At 44.1% G+C, this 22,380-nt stretch overlaps 1 protein-coding gene and 1 long non-coding RNA gene across 7 annotated transcripts in view; one reads left to right on the plus strand and one right to left on the minus strand.

Annotated features, from left to right (window-relative positions):
* Positions 1–399: 399 nt before the first annotated feature.
* LOC105480615 (unc-51 like kinase 4) overlaps positions 400–22,380 on the minus strand; it is a 682,911-nt gene continuing 660,930 nt past the window's right edge. For all 6 annotated transcript variants that reach the window (XR_011619999.1, XM_071091486.1, XM_071091487.1 and 3 more), the window contains 2 exons: positions 3,012–3,097; positions 400–597 (listed from right to left, as the gene is read on the minus strand). Coding sequence is in view for 5 of the 6 variants with exons in the window: in XM_071091486.1 (XP_070947587.1) it covers positions 534–597; positions 3,012–3,097 (150 nt within the window). In the remaining variant the exon portion in view is untranslated. The remainder of the gene's footprint in view (positions 598–3,011; positions 3,098–22,380) is intronic.
* Positions 5,226–21,820, plus strand: LOC139361948 (uncharacterized). The gene is made up of 3 exons (XR_011620002.1): positions 5,226–13,532; positions 13,638–15,281; positions 21,684–21,820. It is a non-coding gene; the product is annotated as an uncharacterized lncRNA (long non-coding RNA).

Here is a 22,380-nt window from a genome sequence, read left to right on the forward strand (position 1 = left end):
CCTCCCCAGGATTCTTGGAATCAGTTTGCTCCTGAAATGAACAAAAGCCAGGCATGTAAAAGGGGAGAAGACAAGAGGCTCAGAGATTAGCTTCCAAAGGCTTGCTCTGGAGCTGTGGCTGGGAGAGCATTCCTGCCTGGTCTGCCCTTCCGCTCTTCCCTGAGGAGAGGAGAGATGCTCACAGATGCTGGCAGGCTGAGGACTGTGCTTCGCATCCACTGCTTTACTACCACAGGCAGTGCTAACCTTAGCCCACCTGGCCCACACAGAGAGGGAAAGGACATTCCTGAGAACAGCTAACAACCCTGGGCTTCCCAGATGCATTCCACAGGAACCGAGGAAGTCCATTCTGAGTCAGTTTTCTAGGCCCTGGGGTTAGTGAGCACTTGGGCCACCAGGTTCTGCGTTCAGGTGACTTTATTAGGTCCAAATACAGCTGTGAGGGGATGTGGCAAAGATGTCTGGGAGCTGACCTCGCTTGTGCATCCGAGGGCTGGGGTCACAGGGTGGGCTTGTGCGAAGCACTTTCTTGCCTAGTGTCCAACAGCTTGGAGGATTTCCAGGGCCAAGGGAGCCACCATGCTGTCAGCAAATGAACTGTAAGAAAAACCAAAGTAGGTACACTTAATAGGCATCTTTAAGGTAAAATGCAAGGGGCCAGTCTCTTTTATACCTGACTATCTGATGGACCAGCTGCAGCATCCTCTTGGAAAGAGCTATTTCTGAGCTCCCAGCCCCAGCCACCAGACACTATCTGAGCCACCTCTGCCAGAAACACTGCCACTGAGCTGTAGGCAGCCAGACTCTACCAGGCCTGGGGCCCTCAGTGGGCCTGCCCGGCTCCTGCCTGGAGCTGACTCATGTGTCCCAGACCCACTCCACACACTGACCCTCCCTGCTCCATTGCCCTTTCCAGCCAATCAGCCAGGAGCTTTCTTACTCTTAGAGGTGTGAATGTGCAATTAAGAGCTTAAAATGGGAACTTTGTTACTGGAGCAAATTGTTTGAGACACATTTAAACCTATGTTTAACAACTGTTAGCAAAGAAAAGACTGAAACCAGTGACCCTTGAAGTGTAAAATTAGCTCGTGGCACACTCTTGACTGCACAGAAATAGAGCTGGTACCAAATAAATGGGTGGGGGCGCTGCATGAAAGATGTGGGTGGCAGTGGGATGGGGCTGTGACCAGGAGACCGTGCCATGCATTCCTGCTCTGCGCATCAAAGCCCCTGTGTGACAGAAGGAATGCGTTTGAACTTGGCCCGCCCCGGCTGAGTCTAGGCTAGACTGGTGGGGCCATGCTGCCCACCCGCACACAGCAGGCCCAGTGAGGCTGGAAAGCACAGAAACGACTGGCAGAGCAGCATCGGAACTGAGAATGCCATCCATTCGTTCGTGGTTGACAAGAAAACCCTTTCTGGTTAGGCCATCTGAGCAAAGTCCAAACGAGAACTGTGCAGGAGCAACTTCCCTGCCCAACACCAGATTTGTCTGGTGTAGACGTTTCAGGTGCTGGAGTACTGGGTGTGGGTACAGGACAGACCACCAGCCTCATGGACCACTGAACCTTGTTTTGACACATTTGGTCCAAATTTGGGTCCAGCATGAGGATGTGCTATTTTTGGCTAAAAGGCAGTTGTAGGTCCCTACTATGAGGAGTCCCATAGCGCAGGTGCCTAGAGCGAAGGGGCTCTCCAGAGCTGTCTGTCAAACTCCACTCCTCTGTGGCTTTCTCTGTGCCCTCAGCATAAATCTGTGTAGCTGGCTTCATAATGGCATTTTGCACAAGGTCAGGATCCGATGGCATGTGCTCCTCAAAACGGTCTTACAAGAGGCTTATAGGCCAGTCCAGGGAGTCACTGTTCGCACCTTACATGGCAGGGGCTCAGCAAGGTGTGAAGGGGCTTCTTGCAGCAAAGTCAGTCTCTCCTGCCCCTCACCTCACAGAAAACCATGAATAAGAACTTACTTCTATGGTTTATGCTGAAGACAAAAGGGGTAGGGTTAGGCTAAAAAGGATGGTGTCCTCCCCTCTCACCTATCCAGGATTAAATGCAAAAGGCTGATTGGAATTGAACCTTCTCTGCAAATTCACCTTCTTAGCAATGCTTCAGCCACTTATTTTTCTTCAGATTAGTAACAAACCCAAAGCACACCAGGAAGCAGACTTCATAGTAACATGTAGTTCTAAAAACAGAATCTACCAGGAAATGGCAGACAGCATTCCAGGTCCAGTGAAGGTCAGGCACCCCACAGGAGGCGGGTCCTTCTCCCCACGGTGGGGACATGCTCCACTGAGCATCAGCGTCTCTGTGGGGCTGGCTGGGATGCCGGCTCCTTCTGCTTCTACAGCATGTAACGTGCTCCTGGGTGATAGGCCTATCCCCTGTCTGTGGAACTCACTGCTAGGATGTTCTAGACACACTGACTGTACAGCCAAGGACTGGGAGGCTGGCCTAACCCCATGCTGTCAGCTTCTGGGTGTCAAATACGCAGTTGTATGTGGTCCCTCGGAACTTCTGGCTGAGGAAGGTAGCCTGGTGCGGCAGAGCAGACTAAGCTGTCACGTTTGCCGCAGCCCTGCCTGGGCCTTGAGTCCTCCACAAGGTGGTGATGAGGATGCCTCTGCCTGGGCTGCTGATGGGGGCACGTGTGCACAGGCCAGGGGCTGCCTTTCTCATGAGGTTCCTTATATCTCCCACTTGGTCATCCACTCAACCTCCGTGGGTGCGTCAAGGTGGGAATATTGTTTCCCCTGGCATGACTAAGACTTTCTCTCCCCCTGTGGATTCCTGTGCCCCCACCTTCCCCACCATAACTGGGGATTCCCGGTGGGTGGAGTGGTAGAGCTTCCCCTCCCACAGTGGGAAGGATCTCAGTGGACAGTGATGGGCTGGAAGGTGGTGGTCCCTGGTGTGGAGGGAGATGAGCGGGGGGAGTGAAGAAAGGAATGGCTGAGAGTGTGTGCTGATCCGGAGCAGACTCTGCTGATCCTCCCGGCCCCACTTACCTACTCCTGGGGGCCAGCTGCTCCAGAGCCTGCAGGAGGCTGCCCGCATTCTTGAGGCTCTCCAAGTGCTTCTCATTGGAGGTGATCTGCAAGGGCAGGAGGGAGAAGACAGTGGTCAGCTGACCCATCCTGATTCATGCCCTGTTAGATGGGCACCCTGAGTATCAGGCCTGCATGGTGCTGTGGCTGCCTAAGGCACTGGGGAGGGTGTCCCCTGGGCTTGTCTGTAACCCCCATGCCTAACCTCCCCCACAGAGTACTGCTGACCAAGGGGAAAGAGGCAGGACACTGGTGGTCCTTGGGGGAGGGACAAGGCAGTCCGCTGGGGCAGGAGACGGCCAGTTCAGGGCAGGATGCCCCCTGCAGCTCTCTCAGGAGGGTTTGTGTCTGGGAACCTGAACTTTCCAATTAAAGCAAAACTACGTTTTCTGTGCTGGGACTCAGGAGGCCTGGCTAGCAACTAGAAATCTGTTTTTGGGGCTCTGAGCCCAACATGATCTCTTTCATATGGACAGAAGGATGCCAAGAAGGTGCCTGGGGACCTGGGAGAGAGGCATTAATAACTAAACCCCAGGAAGTGTGCCCATGCTAATCGCCACAGTCCTGTGAGAAAAACACTTGGGCGTGCCTGACTCTGTAGCACCTATTTGCAGAATCATAAACTCTCAGGGCTAGAATAGGCTCAGGTGGGGATTTATCCAGCTCTGGCACCCAGAGACCTTACAATTCAGTCCCTCTATAAAATGAGTCCATGTCCTGAAAGGCAGAGAAGAGAAGGCTTTGATTCTACTATTAGACTTGCTTCTCTTAATTTACCATCGCCTCCTATTGTTATCTTTGTTAGTTTAAAATTTCTTGTAATAAACACTTGTATGGCACTTTACATTTCAGAAAGCTGTTTCCTATATGTTTTCTCATTTAATCTTCTCAACAGCCTACCTTACAAGGTAAGTATATATCATGTTTTATTTATGAGGTAACCAAGTGCTACAGGAGTCCACATGGAGCCAGATTCCCCACCATGAGGTTGGAACCAGGATGGCTTCAGCTGACTTTGATCACAGCAACCAAGGCTGGATTATTGTCTCCTTAGTTAAGAGGCTCAACATTTTTTAACCAATCACTCATGATAGGTCACAGGGGTAACTCAACATTAACATGAACTCTGAATTACATACGAATGCATTTGCACCTCCACTGAGATCCTCTCCCACTTCCTGAGTATGCCAGAGAACAGCTGGCAGTTCAACTGCATCAGGTGTGATTTCTGCAAAGATTTGCAACTCGGAAGAGCTGCATGTCAATTTGTTCTGAAACTGCATCCAACTTGATGTGTTCAAAAGACTATTGCTTAAAAATGTCAGCTGTAGTTCAATTATGTCTGAAGTATGCATAAACTTACACTGAAGGTACACTCAACATCAGGGTCTTCAGTGAGGATTCCCACCTCATTTTTCTCAGAACTGCATCAAACAGGTCAGCTGACTACATCCAGACTCACTGCCCCTGAGCAGCCCTGCCATGAGATGGTGTGCAGAGGCTGTGCTCCCAGGAAATCACCCACAAGTTGCAAATAAATCAGAAGACGACTTTCGTCCACAAGGCTGGTTAGAAGGTGCAAATAGAAATCTACAGTGACAGTTATGTGATCAAAGGAAGATACCAAAATAGTATCATGTGTAGCTGACATAAACGTAGACATAAACAAAGCCAATTGAAAACTATGTGGTTTGGCCATTTACGTGATTCTTATTAATAACATCCGCTGTTGTTCTGTATATAAGGATGAGTTAATTCAAAAATAAAAATTTTAAATTATATCAATCAGAGGTTCCAGTTCTGAGTAAGACAGAGAAAACACATGACACTCTTTCTCTCCCTTTGGATGCAAATCCACAGCGCAGCTATTGGAGAACACTGAAAAGCAAACAGCAACAGGTAAATAGGAGACAACACTGAATTCAAAGCACCACTGAACTGGCAGTGAGTTTACCACTTCTTTCTCAGCCTGGATGCAACAAACCCAAACCCCAAAAGCAGTAGGAGAAACCCAGCTTGAGAAGGGAAATCCCCCAAACCCTAGAGAGTAGATGAAACCCCCTCAAGATTGTTTTGCTCTTTTTTCTCCCTCCTCTTGTGTCCCAGGCCATTCTGTGATGGCAGCAGTGGTAGTGGGGACAGAGGTGGCAGCAACAGTAGCCAGCAAGAGGAGCCTGAAGCCAGAACTCTATTCTTTCTCTGTTCTCCTAGTGTTTGGCCTGGATGTTGCATAATCATGGAACTAGGCAGTTTTAGGCCAGACAGAAAATGGGAAACCCAGGGAACCAAAAAGTACTGGGGAGAGAATGAATCAAGAAGAGCTTAGTAAAGTTACTCCATAAAACTGTTTATGAACTCCTGGCCTCACGCCCAACCTGTGTATGCATGGAACCGATCCCAATAGCATGCCACAGAATTGAAGAACTGAGGTAACAAATGTATCCCTGCTCACATCCCAGACTGACTCCTGGGGAGGGACCCACCAGATAGATGCACACAGCACTGCAAAACCTGTGAAACTAATATGACACTGAAATTACAATTCCAACCTGCAGCCTGAACCTAATCAGAATGATTGCTTGCTAAAACAAAAATATCAATATTCTCTGTAGTATTTAACAAGACAGGGTCTTACAATGCAATATTTTAAATGACCAGGATACAATTCAAAATTACTTGGCAAAAGCAACCATAAAATCTCAGCTGACATGAAAAAAAACAATCAACAGAGGACAATAAATAAAATGACACATGTTGGAATTATCTGACAAAGACTTCAAAGTGCTATTATAAAAATGCTAAAAACAATCATTAACACTCTTGAAACAAGTATTACAATAGAATGTATCAGTAAAAAAGGAGAGTATATCAAAGAAGAATCAAATGAGAATTTTCTAACTAAAAACAATAACCAAAAATTTAAAGTCCTCACTGGATGGACTCAATAGCAGAATGGAGACAATAAAAGGAATGAGTCAGTGAACTTGAAGATAGATCAATAGAAATTATCCAATCTCAGCAGCAGAGATCGAAAAAAAAAAAAGATTGAGAACACAAATGAATAGCACCTCAGGGACCTATGAGACAATAACAAAAGGTTTGTGTCATTGGAGTTCCACAATGAGAGGACAGAGAATAAATGAATGAAAAAGTATTTGAAGAAATCATAACTAAAACTATTCCAAAATGTGCTGAAAGAAATAAATCTACAGATTCAAGAAACAATATATCCCAAACAAGGTTAAACCTAAAGAAATCCATATCCAAACTCATCAGAATCAAACTTGCTGATGGATGTTGCACATGGGCAGGAAAAAAAATGATATATTACCTATAGGGTAAAAATAACTTGAATTATTGTGAATTTCTCATCTGAAGCTACTGAGGCCAGAAGATTTTAAGATGCTAAATGAAATGAACTACCAAACTAGAGTTACATACCTAGAAGATACCATTCAGAAATGATATCATGGTTTCAAAATATTATTTAGGAATGAAGGTGAAATAAACATATTCTCAGATGAATGAAAACTAATAGAAGCAGAGCGGCTATAAAAAATTTACTCCCTCTTCAGAGAGAAAGCAAATAATACCAGAAGGAAACCTGGAACATCAGGAATGAAGGAAGAGCAACAAAAATGGTAAATACAACAGGATGTTATCTTTCTTTAAAAGCTGTTTAATAGTAGAAAACAAAGAATACATATAATATTGTATTGATGGGGTTTTCAATGTATGTAGATGTAACATCTAAGACAGCTGGAACATAAGATGGGGGAGAGCAAAGGAACCTATATGGTAGTAAGGCTTTTATGTTCCATTTGAAGTGGTAAAATATTGTCATAAGTTGATTCTGAAAGGTTAAGTATTTTATAACTCCAAAAGCAACCACTTAAAAAATTATACAAAGAGATGTGGTTAAAAAAAAAAAAAAACAAACCCACAATAGATAAATTAAAATTTAATATTTAAAATGTTCAAATAGCTTAAAAGAAAGCAGGAAAAGGAAGAGTGACGAAATAAAAACACTGGACCTAATCAGAAATCAAATGAAAAGGCAAACTAAATTGTAACATACCAAGAATTACATTAAATGTAAATGATCTCAATGCAGCAAGTAAGAAATCTCCTGAATGATTTTTAGAAATGGCCCAACCCTACATTGTCTGTAAGAATGTTAATTCAAATATAATGAGATAGTGGTTTAAAGTAAGAGGATGAAAAAAGATATATCATGCAGACATAAATCAAAAGAAAGCTAGAGTGGCTATAGTAATGTCAGGCAAAGTAGACTTCGGAGCAAAGAAAATTAGCAGGGATATATTTTGATTAAAGGGTTTTGTAACCAAGAAGACATAACAATAAATGTGTATACATCTAACAGTAGAAATTACACATACAGAAAGCAAAAACTGATACAACTGAAAAGGAAAACAGATAAATCCACAATCGTAGTTGGAGATTTCAAAATTCCTCTCATGGTAAGAAATAGGATGAGTAGACAAAAATCAGCAAGGATGTAGAAGAACTGAGGAAGCCATCAACCACATGGATCCTATTGACATTTGTAGATCACTGACCCCATCAACAACAGTATTCACATATATTGCAAGAATCCAGGAATATTTACCAATGTATACAGTATTCTGTGTCATAAAATGTATCTTAACACATTAAAAAAATTGAAACCATATATAATATATTCTCTGACCTTATGGAACTAAACTAGCAATTAATAACCAAGGTAACAGGAATATTTCCAATCACTTGGCATTAAACAGCACTCTCCTAAATAATCCAGGGGTTAGAGAGGACATTCCAAGAAAAATTAGAAAATAATCTTAGCTGAATGAAAATGACCTTGATACAACATGTCAACATCTGGAAGGGGGCTGAAGCAATGCTTAGAGGGAAATCTGTAGTACTAAATACTTATTTTAGGAAAGAAGAAATGTCCCAAATCAATAATTTAAGCTTCTACATCAAGAAACTAGGAAAAAAGGGCTGGGCATGGTGGCTCATGCCTGTAATCTCAGCAATTTGGGAGGCTGAGGAGGGCGGATAACTTGAGGTCAAGAGATAGAGATCAGCCTGGCCAACATGGTGAAACCCTGTCTCTACTAAAAATACAAAAGTTAGCCAGGCTGGTGGAGGGTGCTTGTAATCCCAGCTACTCAGGAGGTTGAGGCAGGAGAATTGCTTGAACCCAGGAGGTGCAGGTTATAGTGAGTTGAGATCCGGCCACTGCTCTCCAGCCTGGGCGACAGAGTGAGACTCCGTCTCAAAAAAAAAAAAAAAAAACCTGAGAAGAAAACAAGAGCAAAAATCAGGAGGAATGTGGTAAATGTATGCCCTAAAATGTCAATACTTACATTAAATGTAGATTTACTAAATGCTCCAAGTAAAAGATTTCAAGCTGTATATAAACAAAATAAAATATATCTCATATATAGAATTATATACATCTACAATATATAAATTATAGCTACACACACACACACACGTATTTATATATAGTACTTATAAGAAATATATTTTAAATATAAGGGCACCAAGGCCGGGCATGGTGGCTCATGCCTGTAATCCCAGCGCTTTGGGAGGTCAAGGCAGGTGGATCACTTGAGGTCAGGAGTTCGAGACCAGCCTTCCTAATGTGGTGAAACCCCGTTTCTACTAAAAGTCAAAAAAATTAGCTAGGTATGGTGGCACAAGCCTGTAATCCCAGCTACTTGGGAGGCTGAGGCAGGAGAATCACTTGAACCCGGGAGGTGGAGGTTGCAGTGAGCTGAGATCACACCATTGCACTCCAGCTTGGGCAACAAGAATGAAACTCCATCTCAAAAAAAATGAAAAAAAAAAAAAAAAAATAAGGGCACCAAACAGTTGAAGGTTAAAGGATGAAAAAGATATGACATGCTAACAGTAACCCAAGAAAGTTGGCACAGCTAATACCAGATAAAGTAGACTTTTAAGGCTATAATCATAACTAGAGGTAAGGAGGGACATTTCGTATTTATAAGAAAATAATTGGCCAGGAAGATACAGCAACTCTAAATTTGTATGCTCCTAATCACAGCCTCAAAATACATAAAACAAACAAAAAAGACAGAATCAAAGTGAGAATTAGATAAATCCACAATCATGGTGACACACTTTTCAATCTCTTGCAGCAATGTGCATACAGAAACCAGAGGGGACACAGAGGTTCTATACAACAAGAGTAACAGAATTGACCTAATTGACATATACTTAAAAATCATCTAAAAACTGCAGAATATATATTCTTTTCAAGTGCATATGGAAAATTTCCAAAATATACCATCTGCTGGGTCTTAAGGCAAGTCCTGACAAATTTCAAAGGTATAAATCTGATAAAATGTATCAGGATCTGTATGATTAAAAACTAAAATGCTGATGAAAGAAAATAAATAAATGGATACACTATATTCAAGGATTGGAAGGCTCACTATAATAAAAATGTCTTCCAAAATATAGGTTTAATGACATTCCTATCAAAATCTCAGCAGGAATCTTTGTAATATAGAATAGCTGAGTCTATTGCTTCTTGGCCTTTTGGCTAAGATCAAGTGAAGAATAACTGACTCTAAATTTGCATGGAAAGGCAAAGGAGCCAGAATAGCTAAAAAAATTTTGAAAAAGCAGAATAAAGTTTAGGCATCATGCTACCCAACTTTAAAAGGCACTACACAATTCCAGCAACCATGACAGTGTGGTATGTACAAAAGGTCAGACACACAGATAATGCAATAGACAAGAGAGCCCAGAAATAGAACTATACAGATATTGTTAAAATTTTGACAAATGTGCAAAGTTAATTCAAGAAGGGAAGAATAGTGTTTTGAACAAGCAATGCTAGAACAAATGGATGCGCATATGCATAAACATCAATCTAGACACATATTTTACATCTTACGTAAAATGCAATTTTAAATGGCTGATGGATCTAAATATAAAATGTAAAAACTATGTAACTTCTAGAAGACAATATAGAAGAAATTCTGTGACCTTGGGTTTGGTGATGAGTCTTTAACATAAAAACATAATCCCTTAAAAAATTATAAATTGGACTTTGTCAATATTAAAAACTTTACTTTTTGAAAACATAAGAGAATGAAAAGATAAGCCACAGACTTGAAGAAAATATTTGCAACTTACATATCTGATAAAGAACTTATATCAAGAACATAAAAGTAACTCTTTAAAAATATATATATTTTTTTTTTTTAGAAAGAGGGTCTCACTCTGTTGCCCAGGCTGGAGTGCGGTGGTGTGATCATAGCTTGCTGTAACCTCATACTCCTGGGCTCAAGCAATCTTCTTGCCTTGGCCTCTCAGTTCTCACCTTGGCTGGGATTACAGATGTAGGCCACCATGACCAGCCAAAAAGAACTCTTCAAATTCAGTAATAAGAGAACGACCAGCCTAGTTTTTAAAATGGGTAGAAAATCTGAATAGACACATCAGCCAAGAAGATATATGGGTGGCAAATAAGAAAAGATAACTCAACATTGTCACTAGGGAAATGCATATTAAAACTGCAGTGCAATACCATTGCATACCTATTAGAATGGTTAAAATTCACAAAACTGACAATAACAATGTTGGTAGGGATGCAGAATAACAGCAATTCTCATTTATTGCGGATGTGAATGCAAAATGGAACAGTGCTTTGGAAGACAATTTGGCAGTTCCTTATAAAACTAAACATACAGGCCAGGCACAGTGGCTAATATCTGTAATCCCAACACTTAGGGAGGCTAAGGCAGGTGAATCACTTGAGCCCAGGAGTTCAGGACCAGCCCCAGCAACATAGTGAGACCTTGTCTCTGCAAATAAATAAATAAATAAATAAATAAATAAATAAATAAATAGCTGGGTGTGGTGGTGCACACCTGTGGTCCCAGCTACTTGGGAGGCTGAAGTAGGAGTATTGCTTGAGCCTGGGAGGTCAAGGCTTCAGTGAGCCATGATCAAGCTGCTGCACTCCAGCCTGGATGACAGGGTGAGATCATGTCTCAAAAAAAACAACAAAAACAAAACATTAAACATAGTCCTACCATAGTCCTGGCCAAACAATTGCACTCTTGGATATTTACCCGAGTGAACTGAAAACTTCTGTCCACACAAAAACCTGTATTCAAAATCCTTCACACTTTTATTCATAATCACTAAAAGGTAGATGCAACCAAGCTGTCCTTCAACAGTGAAATGGAAAAACAAGGAAGCTGTGCATGCGTCACTTGGAATGCAATCAGACTTACAGAGTCTGATTTGATTTTTAGAATGAGATATTAGTAAAAATAAGTCTGAGTACTTTTTGAAAAAATAAGAGTTTGAATTTACCTTGCTAAATTATCATATACCATGATACCAAACCATTTTCTATAGCTGGTAATGCCCATGATATGAGGATTTCAAGGGGCTCTGAAATGAATGATCCTTGGGAGCGGACTGCTTCGGTCTCCCAGAGTTGAGTGTCCTCTTAGGCCACTGAAGGTTATAAATTAAGATGGGAACCAGCCCTCTTTCAGAAGCATTAGATTCCACCGTATCTGCTGGACTATGTGACCTTTAACCTTCTATTTTCTCAGTACTTTTATTTTCCTCAAAAACCAAATTATGGGTCCACTCAAAAGTCATCCCACCTACTCCTCTTTTGAGCTACTTAGGCAGAGAATGTTCTGTGCAAACTGAAACCCACAAAGAAATCTCTTCTCCATTTTGAAGGAAGTAGGAGTAAAAATGACCCTTGTCTACTGTGATGCTGAATTCATGACTAAGAGACTATTGGTGAACTTATCCTGGCTTTGATTACAGACGTCAAGAGAGAGTACTGCAGTGACACTAAGAAAATAATGCAAGAGAACGCCAGCGAAGAGTGTAGGCACAACACCTTCTTCCCGAAGTTAACATTTTCATTACTGGCAGTCAGTTAGCCAACACAGGCTAACTCAATTTTATTTTGCAATAATGTACTATAGCAGAGGTTCCTGGACCTGTGAGTCCATGAGTGGATTTCAATATTTCAAAACATCAAATGGCAGGCATCCATTTCCTACAAACAAAGTCATGCCTGCCTCACATTTCTCTGCTTTACGATGAAAATATATCAGCCAAGCCTGGAGCGCCAGCCATTATCTCATGCTGCTAAGACATCTGCCTGGAAGCTAAATGGCTAAAATCAATCAAAATGGAAACATGAATTATACTAAATACATAAAGTTCACCTGGTAGACAGGTAATGCTCAAAACATGGGGTCTTTAAAGGAAAAATCATAAAATAATTGGGAATTTGAGCTTAGAATTAAGATAAACTTGGAAAGGCCGGGCGCGGTGGCTCACGCCTGTAATCCCAGCTCTCAGGGAGGCAGAGGTGGGAGGATAGCTTGAGCCCAGGAGTTGGAGACCTGCCTGGGTAATATAGCGAGACCCTGTTCTCCACAAAAAAAGGAAAAAAAGACAAAAAAAAAGATAAACTTGGAAAGACAATTCCTCTACATCTGTTGATTATATATATGCATATATAGAGATATATATACACATACATATATATAAAATCAGATAACAGACTTGGGATAAACACATAATTTTCTGCAAACTCTGCTATGGTCACTTTAACATGGCACTGTGTCAATCCAGCATTCACCCAAACATTGAAAGGAGATGTTAGTGTCCTACAGAATCATCTTCAAATTCCCCACTAGGCTCATGAATGATAAGGTAGTGGTTTTATACACCACACCCTGCAGTACAGAGTCTGGCTTGGCTCTTCTCCGGATTTCAGCTTCCCCAAATGCAAACTAGCAAGTGGAGCCATCCTATGCCCCCTGAGAATGGCAGAACCCTAAAGTTGGCAGCCTCTTCAGTTTGCAGGAGAGGATGTGAGAACAGAGAAAACAATGGCTTGCCCAAGGCCAAGTGGCCATTGAGGGACAAATCCAAGCCTGGTGCCTATACTGCTCAACTAAGGCCTTAAAAAACATGCAAACCAGAACTTACTTCTATTTTCTATCACCGTGGCACATCAGGAATTTATGCTGACAAATATGACTCACAGCATCCTCCTCCTAAAGCTCGTAAAATGCCCCAGTGCGGCCTTCTGTGTTTGCAAATGTTTTTTGGTGTGGAGAGATGTGTGGCTGTAACTGAGTAAGGTATGGGCAGGCTGTGGTACTTTGCTTATGAGTGTGCAATAATATATGTCTGTATCTGTAGTGATCTTGAATGTGTGTGGCAAAAGGAAGTCCAGTTAACTTTTGCTTTCTAATCATGAGTTCCTCTCAACAGGCCCAGGCAACACTGACAGACTAGAAAAAAAAATATCAGGAGATGAAGCTGACACAGTGAGAGCGGCCCAGGTGCTTCTTGGTGCTTGTTATTACAGACACACACTTCACACAGGGGAGGATTATTTTAATTCTGTGGCCTTCAGATCTCATAAATACAAGTAAAAACAAGCAGGTAACTATGACAACTTTACTTCAGAGAGTCTAAGTTTCAAAAACAAACCTATCCATCCAGCCCCTTCATTTTGTTCTCTTAATGTATACTTTGTCTTCTCTTCAGCTGGGGTTTTCATGCTACTTCAAAGTCATTTCTCCCAACTGCACATGGAGACAGGCCATCCCCTTGCCACCTGACGCCAGGAAGGAATCTGGAGGAGAACCTCTCGTCGGCATGATGCAATCTGGCAGGCCCGCCTTCACTTTCTACCTGGTGTTGCAGTGTGCATTCTGGGTCCTTCCAGAAACATCCTGAGCTGCTGCCAGGGTCTCACCTTTCATATTCAGATTAAAGCAAGTCTATATTAACACATCCTGCTCTGCATCCAGGCCCATATGCTCATCACATCTTTCATGGGATGCTGAGTGCATCTGAGACTGAATGGAGGAATTTTCATGCATGGCCTCCAGCTGCCTCACAGCATCTGTGCCTTCCTTGGAGTCCATTTAGAAACTTTATGTACCTCAGCAAAAGCAAGTGAGGCCCATTCTGTCCATGATTAGTAAGGAGGGGATGATCTGAAAGACATCTAGAGGTGTCCCTAAGGATTCCCGTCAGTGGATCTGCTGATCACCAAGGGTAAGGGGGTGACAGTTGGAGCTCAAGGGAAGAGGCAGGGTCTTACAGAAGAGGTAGGCCCAGTCACAAAAGGCTTGCTCTCCTAGATTTGACGCAGGTCCTCATGAATGCAAGTTCTCTGGAGGGTGACAGAGCTATTGCACTAAATACCTGGAACAGTATTGGAGCATAAGCAGCACCATGTTTCTGTCCAGGAGGACCACTTTGTGAGGCAGTCTTTCACCCTCTGCATGAAGCACAGCTTTGCTTTAGCCCACTGGGAGGCCCCAAGCGTACTGAGGCCTGAGGAAGTGGTGGCATTTGGAATACAGTGATTCCTCAAGGTGAAGGAAGCTGGGAGAGGAGAGGAAGAAAACGGCAGATGACCTCTTGTTCAAGGGCAGAGATAAGTCTCCACGTGGTGTACTCCAGACAAACTGGGTAGGAGAGGGGAGTGAGTGCACAAGGCATGAGTAGATGTGTGGGGGCAAAGTCAACAAAACCCAGATTTCAGGTAGAAACTGTTGTATTCACTTTTACCTATAGGATTAAATAAGTAAAAAGCCTTGCAGTAAAAATGGCTTGGGATTTGTGTCAAGAAAGGAAACTAACATTCCTGAGCACCTACTATATTCAGGAATAGAGTTAACTGCTTTCAAACATACTATTTTCTTTTTGGCAACTTGAAAAACAAGTATTAACTGTGTTCACTTTACAGATGAGGAAATGAAGGCTAGGAGGGCTCGTGTGACTTGCCCAAGGTCAGCCAGCCAGGAAGCAGCGGCACTGAGATTTAACCCAGTCCCCCCAACTTCAAGATCCACACTCTTCCCAGGAGACCATGGTATCTTCACATCTGCCACTAAGTACCTGGCACAGTTGTTGGCTGACTGGCTGATTAATAAAAGCAAGCAACTGACTAAGCCGTGTTTCTAGCCCTACTGCCTACATGCTATGTGATCTTGTATAAATGGTTTGCACTCTGCACTGCTCTGCCGGCCACCTCTTGTAAATTGCATAGCACCCTTTGCTCCCCTAGTCATTGCTGTTCATCCTCATCATTTCCAGGCAAAGCAGGAACTGCAGAATCTCTCTCCCAGATGGAACTGGAAGTTGCTGCTCTTGACCAAAGGAGTCTGTGGATCCTGTGTACTGTCCAGTAAGCTGTTCCTGATATGGAGAACACCGTATTTTCCGCAACTTCTTTCAGGCTTGGCTACCAGAGGCTTTGCACATCTCTCCTGGCACTCTTAGATGGAGGTCCGCCTTTGCTGGTGATGAGAAGTGAATCAATCGTTTGCTGGGTAGCCCACTGTGGGCCATTATCTCATGTTCTCTTCACAGTGACCCTATGAAGAAGGTCTTCATGATCACACATTAGAGACAGGGTGAGGCAGTGATCAGTAGTAGAGCTGGGATGGAGGCCCAGATTGGGCCGGCTCTCTCCTGCAGCCCACCCCATTGCTACTCTGCCTTCCCTCCATTGCTTCCTGCCCCAGTCACCATGTTGCCCTTTGCCTCCTCCCATGAAAGGTCTGGCTGTAGGAGCACCTGGCCAGAGACAGGGCCGGTGTCCAACTGGGGAAGCCGGGAGTTGACATTTCCATGAGTAGTGAGGAGGCTGACATTCTGCCATGGGGGTAACTAGTCCCAGCTTTCAGGGGCCCAGGTCCCCAAGGAAATAGCTTGGCCTGTATTTAAGACAGAAGCCTCTCAAGCTGGGGTCAAAGTAAGGAACACTGCTCTTTTCCACTGATATTTCCAGATTTGGAGATGCAGCGTGCAAAGGAGGATGATGGTAAGCTAGCATTTGAATTATCAAAGGGCACACTTTGGTGAGAACAAAGCAGTGCTGAAGGACTTTCTTCTTTCTCTTGACCTTTATTTCCTCCTCCTGGGGTCTGTATGTTCCCTTAACCTAGCCTGACACCTCCATTCACCTCTCTCGCCCAAACACCTCTCTGTACCTGTGGGCACCTGCTAAATCTAGAGGTTACAGAAATCACATGCGGAGGATTTGAATGTTTTTCTTTTTCACCCCATAAGACATGATTATTTTCTAAAAGAAAATTATCCATAGCTACCTCCTCCTTCATTTTAGGCCAGCCAGTTCTCTCAGTTCTCTGCAGGGCAGTAAAAATGCCCTTATTGCTTAGAAACTGTTCATAATTGCATCAGTTTCTGGCCATTAAGTCCCATAAGTCTAAAATGTTGAATATAATATAGCTGCTTTGGGAAGTCGTTTAGGCCTGATCCAACTAACTAACTACAACAGTCAGTCCCAAAATAAGTCAGGAAACAAACAGTTTTAATTGGCAAAAAATTATGATGTGGACTTTTTGTAGATATAAAAATAAACAGGAGGTTGGCCCAAAGTATGTTCTGGTGAAACACAGGATCAGGACATACCATTTTGCCCAGGAGGACCCAAACCAAGCACTTAGGAAAGCATGAGAGCATAGATTTTCAAGGCACTGGCATGAGGATGTCAACTATGGATGTGGCTGGAATTATTTCCTCACAAGAAAAAATACTTAGGGTGGTCACTAAAGTGGGAGAGCTTGGGTCACAAGAAGTGAGGAATAGCGTGAGTATATATCATGCAAACCTGATCCAAGCAAATACGAACTAGTCCTTAGGAATACTATATGGGGTCATAGTGAGCTGTGTATTTGACAACAGAGTCACTGATTTTGTGTTGTGAGGGTGTTTGTGTGATAGGGAGGGCTCTGGGGTGGGAGAGGGGATGGAGATAAGAGGAGCTTAACAGGGCCTGTTTCCAGTCCCTTCTCTGAACCTCCCACTGGATGAAGGAGAGCAAAGTAGAGCAATGTCAAGTCAACTTGGCTAAAAAAGCCCGCAGCCTTCTTCTTTCCCCAGTTCCTCACTCTACAAGGTAAGGACACTATCAGCCACTAAACCACCCTGCAGTGATTCAGCCACTATACATAGGGACAATCAGGAAAGTTCCCGTAATATAAAGTAAAAAAACACACAGTATAAAAACATGCATGGACCATGACTGCAAGGATATGCAATAAATATCGTACATCCTGACTTTGAGACCTCCAGTGTCATAAGAAAGTGCCACCAAATCCTCACACCCAAGGCCCTCAGTCTAGTCAAAGGTGGGCAGAAAAGCAATCACAATCACACATGAGATGTGTACACATTAAAAGCTCTTTTGGCAACTGTAAAGGATCCTTCAAACATTAGCATGATTCTGTGGTCAATAAGACAGTGTGTATTGAGCACCTACTATGTGTTGGACTCTGTTTAGATTCTGGAGAAATAGCAGGGGGTGGCGGCTGTCAAGTCAGAGCTTCCACCTTGAGAAACACAATTAAAAAGTAAACAAATACAATAATTTGAGATGCTGATAGGTGTCATGGAGAAAGTAAAACAGGGGAGAGAAGAACAATGGTATGAGGTTGTTCAGGACAGTCTCCCTGAGGAGTTGACACGCAAGCCAAGGGTAGAATGATGAGAAAGAACCAGCCATGAGATTATTTGAGGGACTTATATTGTAAAAAGAGGTGATAGCAGCAACCATGAAGGCCTGGGGTAGGAACAGGTAGGGTAGAGATTTTTTAAAGGCTGCAGAAGCAGGGACGAGCTGGAAGCCGGAAGCCAGTTAGGAGGGACTTTGGGAATGGTCCAGGTGAGAGGCAACAGGATGAAGCACAACATCCAGGAACTCACATGCCAACACCAGATTCCTAACCACGCTGACACAGTGCCTCCTCCCCTGCTTTCCAATGATCCTTCAATTGAGCAGAGGTAAGATGCCGCATGGCCCTTTGTCCTCAGTGGCAGAGGCAGTGCCTTGGTGGAGGTGTGAGCCAGCAGGTGGCTGTTGGGGTGGGCATGCCAAAGAAGCCACGCATTGAAGACCCTCTCTTGTAGGGCTAAATGCTGAAACAGTCCCATTCTGAGTGAACAGGAGAAGAGTCTGCCTCACCCACCATATGGAAACAGAACCCTTGAGATTCCTATCAGAAATAAAGTAACTCAAGCACTCTTCAAAGAAGGGGAGAAAAAGAGTTTCCATTTGAACATGGGCAACATGATTACATATTCTCAGATTTGGAAGGAGATGGATTAATTGACAATTATAAGCAATCTCTTCAACATTATATTAGATGAGCATTTTATTTTTTGGTAAGTTTTAATACATGGTGAAATTTTTACCACTGTGCGTGAAATCTTCAGCCTCCCTTTGAAACTCATGCTACAACTGGAGGAAAAAGGCAGTCAGTTATGGCCAGCTGTAATTTCTGCCCTTAGTAACATGCTCTACCGAGCAAAACCACCTCTGCCGCAGTGAGTCCACAGTGCGGAAGGGAGCCTTGTGACAGGGCGCAGGGCTGGGGCCTAAGACCTAATCCCCACAGGCTCTCAGAGAAACCACCATAAAGAACTCCAGAGGCATCAAGTTGGGATTTACAAGGCAGGACAGAAGGACTCCGTGACTTTGGGACACAAGAGGTCCAGGTGGCCAGGCCTGGAGAGTGGAGGCTGGGCCAGCACTGCAGCATCCTCAGCCTGGGCTGGGCACCGAGCCTCAGTCATGAGGGCAGGTGAGGGACCATCTCAGATCCATGGCCACGGGGGGCCACGGCCAGCCAAAGCGTGAACCCGAGGTGGCCAGCTCTGAGAATGATCTGCATGCTTCTTAGGACTCAGGGCAGCCACGTTCCGGAGATACACCGTCATCTCGGGCCCCTGCTGAGCATGAGTCACAGCCAGGCGGAGTGCGGCGGGGCACCCACTGGAAACGACTGGTAGGGCCACGCGAGCTCACTCATTTGCTCTGCCCTCCAAACTTCACCTCATACTTCTGTGGCTCTCTCATGAAACATAAGGGGCCGCCGCAATTCCTTCAAATCGATAAAATTGGGAGGAAAATAAAATGGAAAGGAAAATTAAAGCACACTTGGTTTACATTATTAAAGCCGTCAGGCACCAATTAATCAAAATTTAGGCCTGATATTGACTACTGGACAGCTGCAAATTCCCATATGGTGGCTGTTACTTTTGTTGAGGGACTTGATCAAATACCGACTCCATTTGGAATCATTTTATGATGACCGTTTTGAGAAAATGAGCAGCCCCATTGAGAGATCTCACCCTTCCCTCCCTAAGGCAGGCCACAGCTTTCAGGACAGTTTTTGCGAAGCCTTTGAGAGTCTGGCTGCAGAAGAAGGGAAGGGAATCGTGAAGTCTGTGGGTTTTTACCCCCAAGAGACAGGTCTACTGTCAGCTGACCTAAAAGCATCCATTCTGCACAGCCTGGTGGTGACAAGTAGCTATGCGTGTGGTAGGGGCTTGGAAGACTCCCAGGAGGCATCTGCTGGCCCACACTCCCCCTGCTCTGGGCGAATCAGAGGACCACACAGGACCCAGCAGAACGTGTATGCACAGGAAATCACTTCCTGGCTAAGTGTCAAATAGGCCTTGAGATAAAATTAACTGAAGCAAGGTCTCCCAGGCCTCCAAGGGCAACATCAAAGAGCCCGGATATTCCTCTCTAAAAGGCTTTGACAGGCTGAGCAGACCAACCTCCCCAGGCCTCTGCTCTTTATACTTGTGGACAGGCCCAGCTGGGGCAGTGGCTGGTGCAGGTGGCAGGCCAGGGTTGGGATCCTGGACTCAAAGGAGTTGTGACCACCACGTAGCCATCACTCCTTCTGGGCAACCCTGGGCACTTGAACAGGAGCAGCAGAACTTTGGTCCAACTGAGTCTCTAATGGGTGAAGCTGATTCTAGAAAAGCCTCAGGCTGGCTGCAGACTCTGTCTGCTTACACATTTTTTGCAGAGTAGAGAAGGATGCATGAAGAGAGGCCTCGGCCGGGCGCGGTGGCTCAAGCCTGTAATCCCAGCACTTTGGGAGGCCGAGACGGGCGGATCACGAGGTCAGGAGATCGAGACCATCCTGGCTAACAAGGTGAAACCCCATCTCAACTAAAAAATACAAAAAATAACTAGCCGGGCGAGGTGGCGGGTGCCTGTAGTCCCAGCTACTCGGGAGGCTGAGGCAGGAGAATGGCGTAAACCCGGGAGGCGGAGCTTGCAGTGAGCTGAGATCCGGCCACTGCATCCCAGCCTGGGCGACAGAGCGAGACTCCCTCTCAAAAAAAAAAAAAAAAAAAAAAAAAAGAAGAGAGGCCTCACAGAGTCAAGGCTCCAGAGCACTGAGACCACGGAGACCAAGAGAGACTCCCTCCCAGTCCAGGTGAGCTACCACGGGAGAATTCTCACGCACAGGCTGTGTGGCTGCAAATAGGCTGGACTTTGTCATTGTTTCTTTGCACTTTTCTTGATGGCTCATAATACAAGGTTAGGTCTCTTGGAAGCCTAAAAATATTATCCAAAAAGGCTGTTTTCAGTGGATTAGAGTATAAATAGCATACAAGTGCTTCATGAACCCCAGTTCAAATTCAAAGGTATTCTTAGAAGGTTTTCATTGAATAAAGGCAGGAAAATAAATTGAGACCAAGGAAATGATTTCAACAGAAGGGTGAAGGGGGAGCTCCTATTCTTCCTTCCCACTGAAGTGCTTCTTCCAAACAGCCTCGTTTACTTCCACGGTCCCTTAAAACCACTTTGCTAGGAGTAGACTTACGTGGAGCAAAGGCAATGCTAATGGAGGGTGTGGCTGCCTCTGTGGCTTCTAAGTGGAAAATATAACCCTCTTGCCAGCTACCTCATGTGCCAGGTGTGTGTGTGAGTAAATTTGTGTTTCTATGAGGGTGGAGGGGGGGTAGGTTAAGGCTTTTTTTATTTTTAATTTTTTTTGCTTTTATTATTATTTTTTTTAATTTTAAAGTTCCGGGATACATGTGCAGTACATGCAGGTTTGTTACATAGGTATACATGTGCCATGGTGGTCTGATGCAGCTATTGACCCATCTTCTAAGCTCCCTCCCCTTCCCCCACACCCTGCAACAGGCCCGGGTGTGTGTTGTTCCCCTCTCTGTGTCCATGTGTTCTCATTGTTCAACTCCCACTTTTAAGTGAGAATATATGGTGCTTGGTTTTCTGTTCCTGTGTTAGTTTGCTGAGGATGTGGCTTCCAGCTTCATCCATGTCCCTGCAAAGGACATGATCTCATTCCTTTTTATGGCTGCAGAGTACTCCATGGCCTAGATGTACCACATTTTCTTTATCCAGTCTATCACTGGTGGGCATTTGGGTTGCTTCCAAGTCTTTGCTATTGTAAACTGTGCTGCAATAAACATACGTGTGCATGTGTCTTTATAGCAGAATGATTTATATTTCTTTGGGTATATATCCCATAATGGGATTGCTGGATCAAATGATAATTTCTGGTTCTAGATCCTTTAAAACTTATCTTAGACAGACTCATTTGCCCTGAAATAGAGGACATGATGGATGCTAAAAAGGCAAAAGTTCTAAATGCCTTACCACTATAAATTCTGCATGACTCTTAGAGCCTAATTTGACATCAGCCACAGTGAAAAGTCCTTTACATGCACTCCGCCTGTCCACACCAGATCAATGAGTCCTGCTGCTACTCTCGTTTACAGATGAGGAAACTGCCACCTCAGGAGGCAAAGTGACTAGCCATGGTCTTCCTGACTTTGAATCCTTGATCTCAACCACCAAAGGACACTGAGAAAGAATGAAGGAGTCAGCAGTTGTAGCTGAGATGTCTACCAGATTGACAGAGCCCATGAAATAGGAGTCCAACTGTTGCTGTGTTTGATTCAGTGGCTTCATGGCACAGCTGACTATTTCACATTCGTGTTCCTCAACTAGGGGTGATTTTGACCCCCAGGAGATATTTGGCAATGTCTGGAAACACTTTTGGTGGTCACAACTGGGGATAAGGGGAGGTGGACTGGCATGTAATGGGTAGAGCCAGAAATGCGGCTATACACTCCATATTGCACAGGACAGTCCCCATGATAAAGAATTATCTGACTCACAACGTCAATAGTGCTGAGGTTGAGAAACCCTAGGCTAGACCATCAGATCCATGCTGAGTCAGACTGTGTTGCCTTCTCATGTTACACCAGGATGTCTTTCTTTGGAAGGTTACTAACCACCCTCCCCACTGGACTACAAACCCTTCTTTTCCTCTCTCCTGAGGTTGGAGTCTTGGACCAGCCTTTCTTCCAACACATAATACTCTTACTTCTGCAGTACTTGGATCAGTGGCTGTCACTTGGTTTATCCTGTCCCAGGGTGAACCTGTGCTTCAAGGTCCTTCTGGGCTGCCCA

The sequence above is a fragment of the Macaca nemestrina genome, chromosome 2 (assembly GCF_043159975.1).
Source record: "Macaca nemestrina isolate mMacNem1 chromosome 2, mMacNem.hap1, whole genome shotgun sequence".
NCBI lineage: Eukaryota > Metazoa > Chordata > Mammalia > Primates > Cercopithecidae > Macaca > Macaca nemestrina.